The 21,210-nt window shown below is 38.2% G+C and overlaps 1 protein-coding gene across 1 annotated transcript; it reads right to left on the bottom strand.

The window, feature by feature from the left end:
• Positions 1–125: 125 nt before the first annotated feature.
• On the bottom strand, positions 126–20,410 carry LOC115679148 (DNA polymerase epsilon catalytic subunit A-like). Its single transcript, XM_030602736.2, has 50 exons — positions 20,156–20,410; positions 19,906–19,971; positions 19,742–19,801; positions 19,174–19,269; positions 18,180–18,340; positions 17,937–18,025; positions 17,615–17,832; positions 17,388–17,474; positions 17,185–17,319; positions 16,904–17,026; positions 16,317–16,400; positions 16,016–16,180; positions 15,721–15,897; positions 14,238–14,351; positions 13,821–13,925; positions 13,281–13,399; positions 13,030–13,171; positions 12,857–12,951; positions 12,443–12,548; positions 12,265–12,344; positions 12,002–12,178; positions 11,401–11,488; positions 11,181–11,261; positions 10,969–11,112; positions 10,539–10,634; positions 10,204–10,404; positions 9,621–9,675; positions 9,399–9,541; positions 8,847–9,319; positions 8,222–8,369; positions 7,932–8,129; positions 7,749–7,823; positions 6,873–7,063; positions 6,171–6,354; positions 6,026–6,090; positions 5,466–5,598; positions 5,255–5,356; positions 5,098–5,181; positions 4,806–4,880; positions 4,571–4,630; positions 4,229–4,482; positions 4,085–4,133; positions 3,600–3,760; positions 3,454–3,520; positions 2,543–2,650; positions 2,241–2,411; positions 1,941–2,138; positions 1,454–1,560; positions 438–1,139; positions 126–342 (listed from the first exon to the last, which is right to left on the bottom strand). Exons 1-49 carry the CDS (start codon positions 20,315–20,317, stop codon positions 779–781), a joined length of 6,633 nt encoding a protein of 2,210 aa, XP_030458596.1. The 5' UTR covers positions 20,318–20,410; the 3' UTR covers positions 126–342; positions 438–778.
• Between the last annotated feature and the right edge of the window lie 800 nt (positions 20,411–21,210).

The raw sequence follows: 21,210 nt of genomic DNA, 5'->3' as shown, positions 1-21,210 counted from the left end.
TTTTCTCAAGACCCAGAAGCTTCTGGAAGTAGGTGAAACATACATTCAGACTCGAGCCAAAGCACTAAGGTTCTTTTTTCTCCCTCGGTAAATTCATCCGTTTGCTACTCTATAGCTCACACATAAGACCTCACTTATTGATTATATAATATATATTGGATCAGGTATATGTTTCAGTAACAAAGCATGTTACATGTGCTGATATATACATTTTGCCGTTAAAAATCTTAACTCTTTGAACCAGCTCATGCGGTATGAGAATATCAGTGCTTGGTTGATCAGTGAGTTTATCCATAGAAACCAAAGCCGAATAATTATCCAAGATTACATCCTCCTGGAGACCTGTCATGAAAATCAACCGTGTCAGAATCATCAGGATCGATATTATTAAAGTACCACAATGTCACGTGCACTTCCATATGAAACTCTATTCGCACCTTGCTGCTGAGCATGTCCAGACTTTGAGCCTCGGAGTAAGCATATATAACAGTCACGTGCTCTCGTATGTGATGCATTCATTTCACCAAAACTATACACAGAAGATCTAGCCTCTCACCCTTCAAGACAGAATTATGACATATATGAGTAACCCCACGAAGTCAAGAACTCCACTCCAAAGTTAACTCCTCTCTGTTGGCCTGCTGCAGTGCCTCAAAAGTCAAATATCCTTAGCTGCTGCACCCGGGGTGTACTTCAATTCAATGGGCAATTGTCTGCGAAATGCCTGACCCATGATGCTCGATTTCTTTTTCTTGAATGGGTGTCGCGAAGTGGCAGCTTATTTCCCTTCTAAGATCCATGAGGTGCATTCGCTAAGGAGCTGAAAATTCTGATGCGCAGCTATCTTTAGAAATATCTGCATCTTGCCGCGGAACTCGGAAGCATCTTCTCTGCACCTAAATGAGCCAGCGCACGTGCACTGCTCACTTAAATGTGCGGCTTTCACCTGGTTGCACCGAAGGCAAGTAAGGTCTTGTAGGTGATAGATGCGTTCCCTCTGCCTTACAATCTGGAGAAGCGCATTCTCTATCACTTCATGATCGTAAGGCTGGCCACATTGTGGTATGGCACAGCACCATTCTTGAGCTAACAGAGCCGAGTCACGCGACAAGTCGAGGTCTCTGCAGTCATTGCAGTAGCTGCCCAAAAAAATGAAAGAACTATAACAATAGGACCATTGGGATGGTAGGTGTCAACGTTAAAAGTGAAGAAGTCGTTGAAGATAAGAATGTAGGAAACTATCGTTTCCTGACGACACTTGAGGGATATTGTCACGGGAGGCCGAGACCTCCAAATCTGATTCTGAAATCCACTGGCGTGGAGAAATTTACACCTTATACCGACCACCAAGACAACAACCAAAACTGGTGCATCATCTCATAAATCACTAGCACAGACACTCGTAGATCTCTGACAGATGTATGTCTAAAAACCATTAGAAGCTTGAATTTACCTGCATATCACATTGGGTAAGACGAAGGATTGGCAAGGATCACGGAACTCAGCTTCTGGAGCAAATTCTTTTATGCGTACGTATCTCAAAAGATTCTTTCTCATCACCTGTAGCAAGCAAAAGGGAGACGATTTGTGAGTTATTGACACCAGAGACTTGACCATGACGTATTTGCTCCTCAGGGTCAAACTTCATAAGGAGAAGTTACATGCTTCTGTTTTATACCCTAACTGTTAGATGTCTTTGCTATCAATTATTTATCCATGTCAATTCTCAATACCAATTTTAGATTTTCTAAAACACTTTAAGTTTAGCAAACCTAGGACTTTAGCTGTCATGCAAATAACTAGTCTCAATCAATCATCCTCAGTCATGCTGACCATCAATCTAGCAAGACTCAAAATGTATAGAAATATATGGAGTGAAGAAAATAACCACACAGTTGAATGGGAGAGTCGTGGAAATTCACGACCCGGTATAGAATTACCAGAATGTCATGCTGAACATTTTGATCCAGAGCAAGAACCGCGCATATGTGCTTGATGAACTCCAAAGCAGCATCTCCTCTGTTATTAGTAGAAGCAGGTGATGAATACTCATCATCCCGATGTCTGCCCATTTCTCTCATGTGAAGGACGCAATCACGAACTACTCCCAAGAGTTTATCGGAGAAGTAAGAGCCAATCTGTAGACAATTTTAAAGTTTCAAATAATGGAAACAAAACATTCGAATATTCAAGAAATCATGAAAAGCTGTGCAAACTTTCACAATGAGATGCTCTTGCACCTGCTCTCTGAGATATTCCACCATGTGTGATTCAAAATTATTAGCAGCGACAACTGTGATCGATGGAGTGCACAAGTCGCCAGCATCTGAACATGCCCTATTTGCAGCTAATTTTTGTGCATGATTCCAAGGCATGTACAAGAACTGAGAGACGATGAAGATAAAGTGATCCTGCAAAAGGTTCAGAAGGTTATCAAAACACAATCCAATGCCAAACAATAATGACTGATTGTAGGTTCACAATTTGGTCGTAAAAGCTAAATTTTCCCATACATAATGCAGCTGTCATGACAATGACTAACCTGAATTTTCTTGGGCAAACATTCAGCAATATTCCAGCTTGACACAATATCCACTTGAGGTTCATCAACATTTACATCAACTCTGACAGGGATTCCACCATAATTATACTATCAACAAGAAAGCGCACGTCAGTTGGAATATACAGACTGGATAATTAAAGTTCATCATTTAAGCAGATACCATAGAGAACCTAAGCGCAATGTAAAGTTCATGCCTTTCCTTTTGCCTGCAGTATAGCTATAACTAGTTTTCAAAGATAACATTCACAAAAACTCCCCCATTCCTTTTCAATCTGATTACGTGCCTCAGATGACAAGGACGATATTGTGAAAATCATGCCGAGTCAGCTATAGCCAAGTCCAATCTTAGGGATAAAGCTGTTTGAGTATGTCTGGTTATATTTTCTATCTAGAGCAAACTTCATGTATTCTCAATCAAATGACAAACAAAAGTTTGCAACCATTGCTGAAGTTCGATCACATTTGACAACTGCGATTGTTTGACTTTATTATCACTACTTTACACCCGAAGCATCTAGAAATATCTCCACCTAATAGAAACCACGGTTCCACATTCTTGAAAAAGAAGAAAATGTGAAGGCGCTTTACAATGTGAAAGTAATTAATCTACAGTCTATGGCGAATTGAGAGCATAAGCTTGGATTCTCAGATAAGGGAAAGTTTTTTTCTGCTACATTATTGGACACATGTATTCAAACTTCTTACCGGGAGACTTAAATTTTGCTAATAGAAAACCACACAGAGCACAATGTATTTGCTTGGTCACTGCACAGACTACTTTCCGTAAAAGGAAATCACGCCGTCCTTTGGGCAATGGTGGATGTTCCAGAGCTCTGATAAAAAAAACCTGGTGATGCTAACTGTTCTAAACAGAATGATTGACAACATACCTGATCCATATAAAGCAATGAATGCCAGAACTGCACTGGTTCCATCTCAATCCACTCAAATAAGTCTCTAGACATCAGTGAAGACAGTGTTATGAAGACAACGCAATGCCAATAACCAAAGAGAGATACTTATGCCTGCAACTAACCTGTTTTGGATTGTTCTAAGCAAACTATCACAGTAAGCTTGAGCTGCTGATAACTCATATTTTCCAGTATCAATAATGAGCTTTGAGAAGTTTGCAAATATGATTGTGGCACCAAGTTTGCGAAACTCTGCCAACAACAAGGCAAACACCTTTTGCATGACCTGTATTGGTAGAAAACTGACATTAGACAACAAAAAGGATAAGCTGCATGATTACTTGTTAATGCACAACTAAATCAAGAATCTTCAACAAAGTTAAAGACGATTTAGATGTCTCAAGCATTAATATCAAGTAAACTTATAATTACAAAGTAGAGACACCGTCCACGCCCCTTATCACCTTTTCAGTGAGTCTTTACACAGAAGAAAAGAACTAAGAATTTCAAGTAATGCGGTTAGAATATGAAACAACATAGCAACAAGATTGATCTTTGATCTCCAAATCGTCTGATCCACTTCCATACGAAAATTTCAGAAAGTGCCTACCTTGTGAAGCATGCGATGAAGAGCTGGGTCGTGAAGTTTTGATTGTGGGCTGTCATACAGGAAAGAAGTAATAAGTAACATCAGCTTCAGAAGAAAAAGGCGCATCTGAGAAGTTTAGGCATGATGAACATCAGGCAAGTTTACCTGCAAAGCCATCGATAAGCATGTTGCAATATTGCATCAGCATAGACATTTCCATAGGTGACTGCATCTGTAAGGCACCTCTGAACTAACTGTTTCAGCAAGCGGAATGCAGCTGCACATGAAGTTGCATCGTCGATGCTGTATTGTTGATCCGTCTCTGCGTATAACTCCTGGTCAAAACCTAATAGAGCACCTCCTTCCATTTCATTGACCTGGTTGCTTTTGAGAAGAGCATTCACAGCTAGGTGGTGAATCTGGTAAGAGAAATATCATATGTGATTCAGCAGCAGATCTCAGAAAGAATAATTAGAAAAGATATCGGAAATTGTATGTTTTGTGGACCTTTAGCTCCACAGACACTTTCCTATATGCTCCAGGATAGGTAAGAACATTCTGATGAACCTATAGAAACAAACGATCAGCACCTTGGGGATACTTGAGATTAGTAAAAGACAAGATAGTGGCAAAAGCTGGAAGAGAAGAATAATGTAATTTGGTAGCCAAGATACATGTCCTTAATGAGCATGAAGTATGCATCAAATAGAAGTAGAGTCATGGTATAGCCCTTGAAACTAACCTCATCTGCAAAACAAGTTTCTTCCTCATGGATTCCTCCAAGATCCGGAATACCATCATCAGAAATCCATAGCACCTACAAAGATATTACATTTAAGCATCTTTGCCTGAGGAAAGCTAGTTAATAAATGACCTCAAGATTCCGGGGCAAAATCAGTCAAAAGGTAAAAAAGGAATTACATAGCCTGTCAGAATTTCATTGCAACAGCACGAGTACCAAGAAATGTAAATCTAAAGGACCAAATACTTATAACACTCAAATTGAAGTTTTTAGAAATTCTCCACTTTCAAACCTGTTGTTGATCCCGCAATGCTCTTGAAAAGAAGATGTCTGCCGTAAATATAAGCCAATCAACTTCAAAGTTCCCCAGGGGCACCTGTCAAATAAATTATAAGGCTCACACCACAGACACTATAAGAGGAACTCTGTTTGCAAAATAGAAGTATTACATGAGCATATCTGGAGAGAGAGATCCTTTCTTTCAACCACTGGGTTGATGCAGCACAACGCTGCATTCCAACTTTGGCAGCTATTTGTTGCCATCCAAGAAACTGTACAGAGCCCCAAAATTAAGAGATCTGTAAAGATATATAGGGACAAAAAAGTAACATGAAAGTAATAGATAATTGAGAAGCAGCTTTTATCATAAATTTACATCACCTGGTATTGACTATCACGAGCATTAGGAGGAATGCTCACACATGGAAATTGATCTAGTGCTTGTATACCACATTTGATTGACTGAATGTTGGGGCATTCAATGACAGCAATTGTAGGTCCATGATGTTCATGTCTGTCATTCAGCATTCATGATGCTAATATCAGTATGTAAACAAAAGGAACACAGTATGTAAGCCCTACTCTTAAAGGTGGAACAGGCTAAAAAAAGAAAGAGTGCTTAGCAGGGCTCATGAGAGCCATTTAGCTTGTGATGGACAGAAAAGCCAATTCAAACCTCTCAGAGGGAACAAATAGAAGACATAGTATAAACAAAGTAAAAAAAGCTTATTAAGAAATATTTCAATATTTTCTAGATTAATGTGAATGCTTGTTCAGCTTGGGATCTTCCATGTACATTTGGCCTAGACAAATCTGCAGTACATCTCCCCATGTACTCATATAATAATTGAAGTGTTATAAAGTTTGTGTTTAAGCTGTTGACATAATTGAGAGAAACTTTCCTTAAACAGCTTACATAGAATTTAAATGACAAGTCAAACCTGTGCTCATTTATAAGCCGCTGCAGAATCTTCTCGGCATCCTTCACATATCCAACATAATCTACCTGCAATAGAAGCAGAAAAATTACTAAGGTAGAAGAAAACATTAAAAAGCTTTCAGAAGAAGAAGAAATAAAAAATATACCTTGAAAGTGATACCATCCTGTAGAGTGGAGAGTTCAACAGCCAAAGTTTGGCAAGCTTCCCGGAATTGTCTTTCAAGAAAAGATGCTGATAGATCTCTATTCTGGTGAGGATTTACCACAATGACAGATATTGATCTCAATGCAGGAAGATAGCTAGCAAATATAGCTCGTCCTTCAGAAATGCTGAAATGGAATGGACAGTAAGATAAATAGCCTCCTCAAGCAATGATAAGCATATGACATAGATATTAATAAGTCAAACACATGAAGAATTTGAACTTATTCCCTGCATCCTACAAGCGCCATATACATTTTTATAGACTTATTTGCTAAACCATTATTGGTTATTGTCCAGAACAAGAACTAATACCGATGCAAAACAATTGATATTTTCTGAAGTGCAGGAAATTCTCCAGTTCTGTTTATTTGACTGAATGACTACCTTTTGCATGATTAAGGACACTGCAAAGAATCCAAGGGATCTAACTCTAGTACGGATTAAATAGGGCGAGCTGCCGCGTCCTACTTATCCAAAAAACTAGAGGATGATAAGAGTTAGAAAACAGTTGTCCTTTTCCAACTTGAAAAGTCTTGAGGTTAAACCCAGTAGAGGCACATGTACTAACATGACTTTTTCTATGGCCATATCACCATAATGTAAATAGAGCTAATCCATATGCCAAAAAGATAGATCAGATTACCTATGGTACAAATAAAAGAACGAGATGGACTGCTCCAGATAAGAGCACTCTGCCGTAGTTTTCATATGTAATTCAGTTAGACACCAACTGTCTTGGGCATTTCGCTTCTTCGCCATTTTATCTACTTTACAGACACATCCAATCTGCAGGATAGCGCCAAAGTCTGAAGGCACTTTCGTCTCATATACTCCCTGAGTTAAACATTAGCATCACAGTTTGGCAAAAGCAAAACTAACTAAAAATGTATTACCAGCAAGATCAATTAATAAAATGCACATCAGCTTAGCAAACATGTCTCGTGATGGAAATATCACTACCTAATTCACTGCAAGGCCCTACATGTCCTTGTAGAATTTAAAATGAAAGACAAGATATGATTGATAAAGAGCTCACTAAGACAAGTTTCTGATACGGAACATAAGATGCGAGAGAAACTAATGGGTCTAGTCAACAGTGAAGGTCAGAAGTTCTTTGGATGCAATACGAGAACTGTCAGGATCCAATTTAGATTGCATGTCTCCGCTAGCAGAGTACCAAAATTTGTCATTAGTACATATATTTCACAACTTAACATGCACCAGAAGGACAAGTTGGTTAGCCTAAACTGTTACTAGAGAAAGAAGGCCCAGCCTTAATATGTTTAATCTTCTCTTTTTATGTACTTAAAGTCTTGTTTACCAAGCTCTGCAACATTTGGACCAAAAAAGAAAAAACTCTGAAACATTTACATGGCCCTATTAGCATTAAGGAAAAACTGAGGGTTCGAGAAGTCCATAAGTGATGACCATAAGTATTAAATCATAAAACATTGTAAGCAAGAGAATACAAGCAACAGAAAATAAATATTGTTGATATAACGTGCATTGGTATCCTGACCTCGATCTCTGGGTCTGCAAGTAGAGATGCAAGTTTTTTGCTTTCAATCCTGAATTGATCTTCATCTATAGTAACCTTCATGCAAACAAGTAAAGAAACAGGAAAACAAATTTAACAATCTTTTCACAGTAATATCTTCATTAAGGTAGAATACAACTTAGTAAAAATAAGAGGTATGTGCACCTCTACTAGGTTATAGCTACGCCTCCCATGGGGCAGAATTTTGTTAACACGCCTTCCAGGAAATTCTTCTGTTTTTGATGCTTTAGAGTTGAGGTAAAACACTCTAGGAACAACAATAGGAATTTTAAGCATAATTCCATCAACAATCACCCAGGCAAAAAAATGTCCACTCGTTGAACTTGGAACCAGCTGTATAATCTGAAAGAAGTAGAAACAGTTCAGACGACAGATTTCAGCAGTCAAATGGTTCTCGTTTCCATGAAATTTTTATAACTGGATCCTAATTTGACCTGCCAGTGACATCTTGTCAGGGCTACTTCATGCCTTGTAAAGTATGAGCTAACCCCTTGTCTCCCATTGGCTTCTTTATGATTTTTCGTACCAGCTGGCTGTTTGGAAACACCATTTCGGATGGATGGGGTCTTCAAGTTGCCCAACCTGTAAAAGAGTGAAGACATTGTCATTTGGCAAGACAAGACCCTTTTACTGATGAGTGTGCAAAATGCATGCACCCAGCCTAACTTAAGATTCAGGCAAGGATCATATGAGAGTGAGAAGCATAAAATGAAAGAAAGAGCTGCATTATTTATGGTGGTCTAAAACCGAAGTGTCCAGTGGAGGTGGGCAATGTGTCATCGCCTAGCCCAAGGTCAACATTGTTTTAGCGGGATTTTGGTTCTTCAACACATAAACCTGATGTTCTGTGCTTCCAAGCCAAGGTGCCATCATCATACATTATAGGACACACATCTGCTTGCCAGCCTCTCAATTGCAAAGATTATGGTATTGCAATTAGAATCCAGATGCTGCAACTTATGAAATGGGGGACAATGTAAAGGAGGATGTGCATCCACACATGAGACTCAACCTTTTTAAGCATTATATAAAGCAGAAATTTCGTATGGAAAAATGTACCTTTGTCGTTTTCTCTTGTCTAGAGCATCTTTCCACTTTCTCTTTTTCAGTTCAAGCCATCCTTGATAGTCAATGTTTCTATCAATATTTTCTGCAGACACAGCATGTTGCTGCAATGATGAAAGTTCTTGAAGCCCATTATTTATAACTCTAGTTTCTTCCTGATGGTCATCTGCTTGGCACATTGATTTGACTGGATGCCTCTCACTGTTACCTTCATAGTGACGAACAAGTGGTCTTGGTCTATCCATAGAACTTTCCTTCTTGTTACCAAAATCTTCTAAATCTTCCACATTCTTTTCATTCACGATATGGTTGGTGCTAATATCACCACTACCTTCGTTTGGTGCATCATCCTTATTTTTCAAGGCAAAAATATCAACTAATTTACGTTGGCGGAACTTGTCGTCCTTCTCACGAACCTTCTTGTGCAGCCAATCAGGATGAACAACTCTAGGAACAGGATTTGCAACCTAAAGAATTTTAAGCCTTATAACTTTAGAGGAAAAAGGAAGATAAATCATTCTAACAAAAAGGCAACATCAATACCACCTTCTGCATTGCTGCAGGTATGGTTATAATTTTCTGAATTGCGGAACTGAGCCGTTGCTTGTAATAGGACCAATCGATGATTGATCTGATGCCATCGTCTGATGATATTTTGCACCATTTTCTTAGGTAAAACTTCATTATTTCTGCAACAAAAGGCCTTAATTCATTCAATTGATGAGCAGCAAAAGGATGTTATGGAGGTGATGATAGCACATAACTGACCAATATCAGTTTCAAATATTGCAACAGGAACAGCACGCTCACTGACAGGTGTCCCCTGTTCATAAGGTGCAAAAGAAAACTCCATTAGATATTTCAAGATAGAAAAGCAACCTAAACTAAGGTAGAAGATGCCATGGGACTGCTAAACTAGCAATTAGGCAGAAGGCAGACCATTAGGTTCTTTAAGGTCATGCAAACCTAGAGACCTTCACCATAAAACAAAAACAGAACTTACTAGACATGGCCATGGGTAATGCATTTTATCAGTACTCTACAACATGTTCGAAATATACACGCATTTTCGTGTGTTCTAGACAAATAATATAAGGCATTTTATCTGTTTCCCACACCATGTTCATCTGTGTGTTCTAGACAAATAATATAAGGCATTTTATCTGTTTCCCACACCATGTTCATCTATGTCCAAATTGATGCCAACTTATGCATAAAGAAGAAATGCCAACTTATTCAGCAGTCACATAATGTCAAACTATGAAAGTTAGCTACACGAACTCCTAAGACTATTACTACAATAATATTCCTGGATCTATGGGTCTTCCAGGGCAATGATACAGTAACTTACCCTTGGTTCGCATGCGACTATATATTGGCAGCGCAAGCCTTTATCTTTTACCATAGTTTCACCAAGAAAATCCGCTAAACGTCTAGCAGTAGTCACTGCACAAGACTTCTGCTCCCCATAGTCAACCAAGGATTTGCTCATGGTGCTCGACTCTGATATGTAATCCAGCAATTCACTATCTGCAATATCCTTCCCTTGATTCTGAAGATAAATGAAAATTTAAAGAAAAGGGGATAAGAATGTCGAACAAACATTAACAGGAGTTGGTTGACAAAATTCAGTGTTTCACATAGTGTTATCTTACTAGTGAAGGAATTAGCTTATCTTTTACGCACATCAAGAAGATCAAGCCAGCGGTTTGCAACAGAGGCAACTGATGAGTAGCACTCTTCTAAGGTCGAACCATGAAGAAACTTGTCAAAAAGTTCAGCCTGCACAAGAGAAAATATTTCCCATGAGGAAATTCTTCAACAGATGCTTCTGGATCATAAATAAATAAATTTAGTTCAGACTTGCAGACCTGGCTTATCCTAAGTAATAAAGTGGACAGGGAAACAAGATGTCTGAAAATAAAGTAAGGAAAGACATTTTGAAGCATTTTGTTAATCCATCCCTACTTGGGTCAGATAAGTGTGTCAGTGAGTTACAACTGAAAAAAGTTATCTAAGTTTCTCCTTATTGAAGAAGAGAGGATCCCCATTCAACGGCCAAAACTTAGTGGAAGATTGAATGAGCTGGAGTAGAGGAAAGCACAAGCAAAGATACCTGAAACACTTTGATAAGCTTCAGTTCACCTCTACGCTTGATCTCAAAACCTTTCAGCTCAGCAAGGGTCCCATCATCATTAAAAACAGCATAACGCTTCTTAATTAAGATCCCTTCTTCCTTAGACGCTGGGAGAATCATTGCCTTCATGAAGAGGAAAATGGTCACGAGCAACTCAATTACAAATTTTAGACCACAAGGAAATCCATTACCTTGTATGGTCCATCCACTTCAAATTCAATGGAGCATTCGCTGTGAGTGGTATATGTCTTGTTGATAGGATCAGTAAGAGTCTGCTAAGAATTACCAGTTAGGCCACTAGAGAAAAAATCACTTTTACATAAAGTTCATTGGTAAAGTGAAATCCACCTTATTTAAAGGATAATTATAAGTAAATGACAAGATATCATGCAAGATAGTTTCGATTATGACCTGGTACTGATCATTCGTATTGTTCTGTGCCACATCAACATTGAGCATAACACATGGGTAAGAGATGGTAAGCTTCCTTTTTGAATCCCTGAAAATTATTTTGCAAACCATGCTCAGATCCCATATATAAATTTAAAAAAGGCAAAGCTATTTTCAACAAAACTGAAGGGGAAATAAGATGAACATGCTGAAAAGATCGTCACTTTGCATATAACTAAAACATTGTAATAATTTCTAGATTTTCAGTGATTTCAATACAGTTAATAGTCAGTTCAATGCAAAAACGATTATACTAACCTGCTTTCTTGCTGTTATCTTTCACATGAATTCATAAACTTTACCTGCTTTGTCAACTACTAACTTATTCTCATGTACCATTATGATGTTTCAGTGTACACTATTTTGTTTTTCGACTTTTTTACAAGAAAATTACTGAAAAAAAGGAGAAGCATGTGTGCTGTGGTAGCAAAGACTTAGTAAGGCAAAGTTATTTTGTCCAAAAACCAAGGGAAAACAAGAGGAACATGGTAGAAAAATCGCAGCTTCTCATATGACTAACGGAAATTTTGCAACATGTAAAAATTAAGAAGCAGAAACATACTTTGCCTTGAAAGTGAAATTATCAGGGAAAGATCCAGGGAGGGCACACCAGATACCATCCGTGTCTAATTCAAGTGGTTTTCCAATTTTTTCTACCAGCAAGCGAGCGTTCTGAATGATTTTTGCTCCAGTATATGTAACTACTCCAGCCATTTCCATGGAGTACCATCTTGCTCCCCTGAGATAGCAACCATCAATAACAGTAATCAAAACATATAAACGGGCTTCTATTAATAAGATTTGATTAAAACCTAATCAACTCACTTTCGCATGACATATCCGTAGAAGGAATTAAGTATACACTTGTGAGCAAGCTGCAGAGAATCATAGAGCACTACCATGTCCTGCAAATATCAAACAGAGAGTACCAATAATAAAACTGCTTGTAATGTAGAAGAAAGATGAAAATCAGGTTGTGAGTAGACATGAAGATGTTTCATACTTGTGCTTCCTGTATTTTTATAGAATTTCCACTAGCCTTAGCTTCTGACAGCTTCCCCTTCCAGACTTTATTAAGTCCTTTGTATTCATACCTTCTATCACGAAAGCTGAAACCAAAATCACAAAAAGAAAACAAAATACTGTTAGCATGAATATGCAACCAGCAGTTGGCCCCTATTTAGGTTAGCCACAGTTAAACCCTTGGAGACGGCAAACGACAATTCATACATACTGCAAGTAGCGACTAATTTGCAAGGAACAGCTTCTGAGGTCAAACATTAAGGAATAGATTCTACTGTGGTTCAGGCAAAAATTTTCAACGTTCTAGATAGGAAAAAGATATCAACATACTGTCTAACAAAGAGGTCAACTATTGGTGTCATTATATACAAAAAACGCAATTTATTTTGCTAACCTGCGGACAGTATCTACATAGAATGGATTCTCCCGCATGCATATCCCTGCTTCTCGAAGTTCAGCAACTGGCTTGTCAAGTACCCTTTTATATGCCTGTGCAACAATACATAGCTTAGTATTTTAAATCATGGCAATCAGAAAAGCTCTTACTGAAGATGATTACTGGCATACCTTCTGACAATATTTCTTAAGACGATCTCTAAGCTTTGACTGTTGCTCTGCTTTAGGAAGGTCAAGAAATGATTTTGATAATTGTCCATCTGACATATCAACAATCTCAGACTCTATCTGCTTCTTCAAATGGTAATAGTCGCTGAAGGTTGAAATAATAGCCATGTTACATGTTTAATCAGATTTTGGTCGATATTCTATGTAGAATTGAAAAAATATGAAAAGCAGATTTGACTGAAGAGATATGGAACCTTTTCTTTGCCATAAAAGTTTCCCCACGCCACACCCATTCAAGCTTTCGGAGACAAGTTTTGCCTGGACGATTGAAGTCACAGGCTGTGCATACCTCATCAGTAACTATTGATGGTGGCTGGAGATCAACAAAAGGACATCGTGGCGCATTAACCAAAAAGATAATTAAGCAAACTAAAGTACAAAGATTGAACAAATAACCGAATTTTATAAACAGGCCAAAAATTTATTGTTGCAGAAACAGTCAAGTATGAGGGAGAAAATATAATCATGACTAGAACTTAATTTATAGTAGATATGATCACTCATATAGCATGTGAGTATTCATAGCCCTCGTTTGTTGCTCAACTTAATTCATTTCATCCAGGGTACAAGAATACCCTTGTTTACTTCATGGATTGAACCTCATTCATTGATACATTTGTAGCTGTACTCTGTTCTGTCAAATGTCAGCGAAGGCTTGACATGTCTCTTTCCCAATGCGTACAGAACAACCTCAAGCAATGAGCTGAATAAAAGAAATATCTGCAGCAGCATACCTGAAGTCTGTTTGTTAATATAATGTTTGGATACATGGCAGCCACATCCAGATGGTAAATGAGGGGGGACTCTTCACGTACTGGTTCATCTCGCAATTTTTTAAGCTGGAGAATGTCATCTGATCATCATCAGTTTGAGGGAATAATAGAATGGGATAGAAAATAATATTGCTAGTTTCAAGATATCGAAGAAATCCCATGAAATGATCAAATAATAAAGAAAAAGTAATGAAGTCGTGGACCACATATTCAATGTAACGCATGCTGATCAAATTTAACAATTCAGATAAAAGGCAAGCTGTAAATCTGAAAAGAAAAAGATTGCAAGTTTTTCAAATGAAGCATGAGCCGGGGGAGCTTGCAAGGTGCATAGCATTATTAAGAAGAGATTTAATCAGGAAGAGACAAGGTTAGCACCTTCTCCTTAATAGCATTCTTCACCTCGTCATAATTACAGACTGATTCCAAATCCATTTTACCCTCAACTCTGATTGCATATTGAAGGTCGCGGTCAAGGTTGTTAATGAGTTGCTGAAATTAAGGTACTCCAAGGTCAGGGAATGCCAGAATTCTGTACTTGAGAAAAATTATCCACTACCGAAAAATAAATAAATAAAAGAAAGTTTACAGAAGATGACAACAAATTGAATTTCATGAAACCTGAAGTAAAATTCATGAATCAAAATCTCACAAGATCCAAATTTGACACATGATACACATAGTTAAGCACTCGAATGTTTGCATGAACAGCTAGGACAATATATATTCAGCATACTTTTACCTCATGAGATCTAAGCTTGAGGAAAGGGGAAAATGGACTTCATTTTGCAAAAAAAAAAAAAAAAAAAGTTTCAAGGGAGGAAAATGACAGAAAAAATTATCAACGTTTGAAGCCTCAATAAATTCTTCTTCCAAAGGAAAATTGCTCTTGCAACCGCAAGTTGCCGACTTGTATAATTCATCCCGTCACAACTAATCTCGACCGTGGATATGCTAAGTAAGACAAGCTAAACTTTCATCTCAGTTAAGTTTATAAACAGGAACAACGAGGAAGAAGTAAGTTGACACTTTTCATACTGTAGATTTGCTGCCTGCATCTCTTTAATCAAAGAAGGTTAGCAATTGTATGGTTGTAACTAAGTTCATGATAATTTTTCACGCACTATGCAGGCATGGCTCAGGCAGACTAACTAGATCGCCAAAATGTTCGGGAGTTCCTTCATTCAGTCCTTTTTCTTATAGCTGCACATATCATTGGTCGACGCAAATATTGGATTCAGCATTAAATAAATAATAAACGAATTCCTGCATAAAAGTATACATTGTATTCTTTGAAAGCTTCATGATTATATTTTATTGATGTTCTAAACCTTAATTTAAGACTGATGGTTTTTTTACTGGATCTCTTTCATAAGGAACTATACAAGTCTACTTAAGCTCCCATTATTTCTGTTTTTTATTGCATGAACACAATTGGGACTGTCAATATCAGACATGACACGGCACAACATGATGAAAAACACAAAACTATAAAAGAAAATTGGAATGTGACAAAACACGAGACATTTGTCGCCTACATTGACAGGGATAAAAACATTTTCGAGTCAACCAATTGGCTTGTTAAACAAATTCATCATGTTCTAATGCCAGTATAATTGACATAAATTACAAACATAACTAGGACAGGCCAACACAAATGCAAGCTCTATGCATGATCATGTCAATTTAAAGGTGTGCAGAATGATAATTAAACAGAAGAAACTGCAGTGTTGCTTCTAGCACCAGATATATGAAAAGACATCAGTAATTAGTCAACTAGCTCCATAAGGATATATGCTTGCAAATCTAGGACTTCAATTGCGTCCCCGAAGCAAGATCAGAAATCAATCAATTTTCTTACCTCATATGCAGATGGATCAAGCTTAAAGTAAGTTGGAAGATCAGATCTAAAAACACCACTCTCAAGGCACTCCACATGGCCTCCGATGTATGTCTCACTCTCAAGAAGGCGATTCTTAAAAAACTTCTCTAGCTCAGCTTGGTGCTTGTTAGGGCATATAACATTGGCCTTGTATGCCTGTAATCAATACAATATTCAGTAGCAGAGAGAGAAGATAAGTCCCTTAATGTACTTATCAAAATAGAAGAAATTGCTTCACCCAGGAAAGAATCTGCATAGGCGCCCAAGAACCTACCTGAACCATAAGAAGCATTTCACAAAGGGTCCCACTACCTTTGCGGAGAACCTCATCAGGTGACATGGGGATAATAGTTGCAAGAGAGAAAATGAATGGGTGAACATAGGTCATGTACAGGTAATATGTTGCGACAGCATCAGAAACAGAATAAGAAGCCATCATCTGTCCAAACATTTTGAGAAACAAATCCTCGTCATTTTATTATTCAAAGGTATACCCGATATTAAATGCATTTCTAACAACCTACTTCAATACAATACAAACATCCAAATGGGGAATCACTGCAGATAATTCATACCTGAGGCTTATCTTTTGCAAACCGCACCATATCTTCTGGATTTACTTCAAGCGGATCATAACCCAACTTCGACTTTGTCACAGCCTTGCAAAAGACAGAGCAAGAACTATGTTACCTCATTGCACACAATGCAGACAAAGACATGCTTCCATATAATCTCATATAGATGAGTTGAAACCAGTAACTAATCACTTATAGTTGTATCATTGAGTAGTACCGAGCTGTTTTGCTCGTTCTATCTTTTCTTGTTTTCTCTATGTGTAACCCATGTCAGATAATTATGAGCAGCAAAAAGATAATGAGCTTACCAGCTCACAACAGAAGTCAAAATATTCTTATAATAAGGTTGAGTACAAAATGTTTGATGACAACATGATATCCTACATACTAAATGGATTAGGAGGAATAGAGTCTATAATCATTCATTGCATATCACCTTACAAGCTCATATGAGACATAGATCACAAAGTTGCAGTACTTATGCTGTAAATACTGCCAGATTAATTTCTCCACAAGTTTCTCAAAATATATGACAACAAAAGAAAATCTCAACAAATAGCATATGACCTTGAAATTGACCAGCTTACCTTCAGACCCTGGCTACCCTGGGGAAGATAACTGTCACGTTTGACCCAAGCAAAACAATCCAGATGACAGGCAAATTTAGAGCGACATTCCCCTTGGTTCTTGTCACATTGAAATCCTACCTCCTGAAAGATCAAAAAGATAGATAGGAAGGTATGGGAAATGCCGATAAATTCCTGAACCAAATGTTGGCATTCAAACTAACACTAAGGTGCAATCTAGAAGTGAAAACAAAAGCTCAATCTCTGCAATAATTCCCGAATGAATATTGATGAATGCTTACATTGCTCATTTTGAGCCCATGATGGGCTGCTCTGCTCTCCAAGAATGGCCAGTCAAAAAAGTCACCATTATACGTGACATATATGCCAGGCTTCAGCTCTTGCATGTGGGCAAACCAGCGATGAAGGAGTTCTACCTGAAAAAAGGTCGATCATGCCATCTGCAAATACAAGCATAATAAAAGCATTTCACAAAATTTATTACCTCGCTTTTCACATTCATCACTTCAAAAATTCCTTCAAATTCTGGTTTTGGGGTGTACTCCAGATTTTCTATATCTTCTCCAACACACTAAAGATAAGTGAACCAGTATTAGATAACAGTAACAGACAATGTTAGATGTTAACATCAGACATTATGCCGATTGAATCAGCAACAGAGATAAGAGCATATTCAGTTCAAACAAAATAGATGAAGTCTTGATTACACACCTCTCTGTTGATAATTAGGTAACCTTTTCCATCCACCATGTATGAAATCATCATGATCATATCATATTCAGCATCGGGAAATTTCAAGGGTAATTTTGTTGTCTCAATATCAAATGCACAAACACGTACTTCGGCACGCTGAAGTAGGTCAGTTCTCCTTTCAAGCATGACACCAGAACTAGATACACTAACATCATACCATTGTCCACATCGCACATCTGTCAGTAGAAAACTTACATGAGTAAAGAAGACATGCCTTACACCTTAAAAAGCAAAATTAGCAAGAAGTTCCTCAAGAGAGAAAAATGGCACATCTACTCACCATTGTCAATAGCAAAGCGTACATGGTATGGCACGTCATATTCTCGGAGGCCAATGATACAATCAAGAAAATCTTGAGGTTTTTGTTCTCTGTAGATATGAACTGAGAAATTAGTGAAGTATATCAACACTTTCCTTCCAGAAAAAGAACAGAATATAAGGCAACTTAATTCGATTGAACGTTAAAAACCAACAAATGTACCCATTCATAAGAATGGAGACCTGATAAGAATACGAAGCTTACCTCTTCACCATCAATATAGATTCATATGCCTCTGCAGCTTCCATCTTTGTCCGGTTTCTTTCAACAATGTGCAAAAGGTCGCTCTTCACAGTCATCAATTGTTGAACAGTATCAAAGGATATTTTAAGATATGATCTCCGCAATCCAGAGAGATGGTTTTTCTGCCCATAACAGAGCAACTCTTTTAGGAAAAAAAAGAAATATTTAACAATACATCACCGTAAGCTTGAAGAAACAAATTCCACTTGGCAAGGACTGCAACATGGATATTAGGACTCCCAAAATGCCCAATTTGTGAAACAAAAGCACAAAGAATTCCAAAACAAATATAGTCTTTGGTTGAGAGTGAGAGATTTCGTTTCCACAAATAACACTTTACAAGAGAATCAAACAGAAAATTCGTGCCTCTAAATGTATATAAAGCATTTTAAAAACACAAAGAATTCCAAATTCCATATATCACGATAGAATTCCAAATTCCATATATCACGGTCCACAAGATTTCTTGTCCCTGCACCCTTTGAACTTGAACAAAACATCAATTCTGCTATTCAATTGACAGATCGTCAATTTGTTACAAATTCAACCCATCAAAAGCAAAAAGATGTATCTAGTTCTCCACGCAAATAGTTGTAAATCTTTTGGTAAAATATAAGGAAAAGCTTCAGTAGGAAGCTGATCGCATCATGGTAAGTGCACCTGATTAATGGGCCAGGAGATGGGAGCGGAATTTACATCATCAGATTTTAAATAAACTGAAGCTCCATGATTTCTTTAATAAGAAATGAATGTCCATTCGACCTTTTTCTAGTCTTTTGCAGCAGCTCACTTGACGATAGAATAGATCTAATTTTATAGAATGATGTTGCCAATAAAATATGGTAGAAAATACCTGGACACAGCATAAAGAAATGAACATGGAAAGAAAATCTAAACCATCCAATGTGCAATAAACAGTGAATGCAGAAGCAAACAAGAAAAAAGAGTGGCTTACTAAATGAAGGTCCTCCTTCTCCACAATCTCAATATTAGCAATTTGGCTTTCATATCTTCGTCTTAAATAAGACTCAACGTCCATTTCCACGTTCTCCTGCACAAGCAGTATACGGGACACCGCCTAAATTAGTGTTGCAGTAACACAACAATTTAAATACAATGCAAAACAGCAGCAACTCCCAAAATTTTCACCAAACTTCATCACAGTAACTGCACCATCATCTCTATCCTCTAAATACTTCACAAATTCAGCACAACTAGTAATGTCCATCAATGGGACCTATTCTACTCCAACTGACCTACTTTTCCAGATGTTTAATCTCTAAAGGCAACAATAATACGGCCACAACAGTGACAGCTACTATTTTTTGCACTTGCAAAATTCACTGAGTTGACAAAAAGAATTGAGTGAGCAGCTTGAGGAAAAAAATTTCACATTCTGGTCTATTTGGCATCAAGGTGCATCTTCGACAATAGTAGTTTTTTCAAGCTTCCGCTTCCTGCTCATTTCTAGCCATGGCTAAATGATCAGAAACATAGATGACAGAGAATCATTCCATCCCTACCTTTGTTGCAGCATAAAAGTAAGGACGAAACTTGTACTTTGACTTGAAACTGTTACCATCCTGCGATCAAACTCCAAGGAGTAAACGGTCGATACAACAACATACCGATGGACAAAGTCAATATTCGAAATATCCAATATATGAATTTCAGCATCATCAGTTACCTGAGAAACAAAATAAAGATCGATACAACTATGGACTTTGAATGTGTCAGGATCCTCCCACGACGACTGCAGAACAAACCAAAAGTCAAAATCCAGAACATCCTCGAACCAGAAACTCAGGCAAGCGATCGAGTTTTCCATCAACACATCCTCCAATTAATAAGCTAAGAAACGAATAGCTTCCGGATACCGCCGAAATCGGGAGAAGACAAGTTGAACGAAATTCGGCCAAATGACGAAATATACGTACAGGAGCGTAGGTGAGCAACCAGCCGAGCTTCTTCTCGCCTTCGGAGAAGAGATCGAACCCTAGCTTCGACTCGAGCTCCTCCTCGGCTGACCGCTGCTGCTGCTTCTGCCGCCTGAAGCTCCAGGAGTCTCCACGGTCGCGCTTCCGGCTGTCGCCGTTCATCTCGCCGGCGATTGAAGTATGACGGAGACGAAACCGCCGATGACTTCCACGGAAAGGGATTCCCACAGAGCGAGGGAGAGAGAGAGAGAGAGAGATCAGTCCGCAGTGCCGCGAGACTGAAGACGAGCGGGGGAATAAAATGATTAATTTATTGGTGATCGTTTCCCGCGCTTTTCATCTCGAGTCGGGCCTTATGGGCCGTTGGGCCACTGGGCCAATTTTTTCGCGGGCCTCGATTTAATTTGACCCGAACGGTCACTTCGCTGCAGGACCATCATGGGCTTCGGTCTCTTTGATTAAGACACGGGCGCCGTTGATAGAGGTGCAATCGTAGGTCCCACAAAATCTAACGTGTCATACGAAATGAGCTCACGTGAGCTAGGAGTAAGCCCTCAAGTGTGTGAGGTCTCTACAGTCCGAGAAAATATCCAGTAGTATCGAATCGCCACGTCAGCAGCCGACATGGTGCGAATATGTCTAATTAGATCCACTCATGGAGCGACACGTGACAAACGTTTTACAATTAAATAAAACCATCTAAAAAAGTTATTGCAAGCAATAAATGCGTGTGAAGGTGGAGAGAGGAATAAAAAGGGCGAGTAGGGTTTGGTTCATATTCAAATTAAATCACGAAAAGGCGATTTATGTTGATTAATTCCAAACCGAAATACAGTTTGGTTTGGATTAAATAGGCAAATGCGGAGTGTACAAAAAGAAAAGGTCAAAAGTGTCAAAAAAGTCCTAAACCTTTTGCATTTGTGCCAATTTAGTCCTAAAACTTTTTTTTGTGCCAATTCAGTCCTAAATATTTTGCATTTGTGCCAATTTAGTCCTAAACCTTTTTTTTTGTGCCAATTCAGTCCTAAACCTTTTTTTGGTGCCACTTGAGTCCT

This window comes from Syzygium oleosum, unplaced genomic scaffold (genome assembly GCF_021117445.2).
Source record: "Syzygium oleosum isolate NSW1041296 unplaced genomic scaffold, Sole_v2.1 Sole_v2.03, whole genome shotgun sequence".
NCBI lineage: Eukaryota > Viridiplantae > Streptophyta > Magnoliopsida > Myrtales > Myrtaceae > Syzygium > Syzygium oleosum.
The sequence above is the reverse complement of the archived record's forward strand: the minus strand, read 5'-3'. Positions and strand labels throughout refer to the sequence as shown.

What these genes read in the sequence shown, in the direction of transcription:
- LOC115679148 (XM_030602736.2), bottom strand. Translation starts at nt 20,317, where the DNA reads ATGAACGGCGACAGCCGGAAGCGCGACCGTGGAGACTCCTGGAGCTTC. An exon ending in CTCTCTCCAGATATGCTCAT is followed by an intron (nt 5,182 to 5,254) that starts GTAATACTTCTA and finishes TTTATTTGACAG; the next exon opens with GTGCCCCTGGGGAACTTTGA. An exon ending in TTCATCGCATGCTTCACAAG is followed by an intron (nt 3,761 to 4,084) that starts GTAGGCACTTTC and finishes CTACCAATACAG; the next exon opens with GTCATGCAAAAGGTGTTTGC.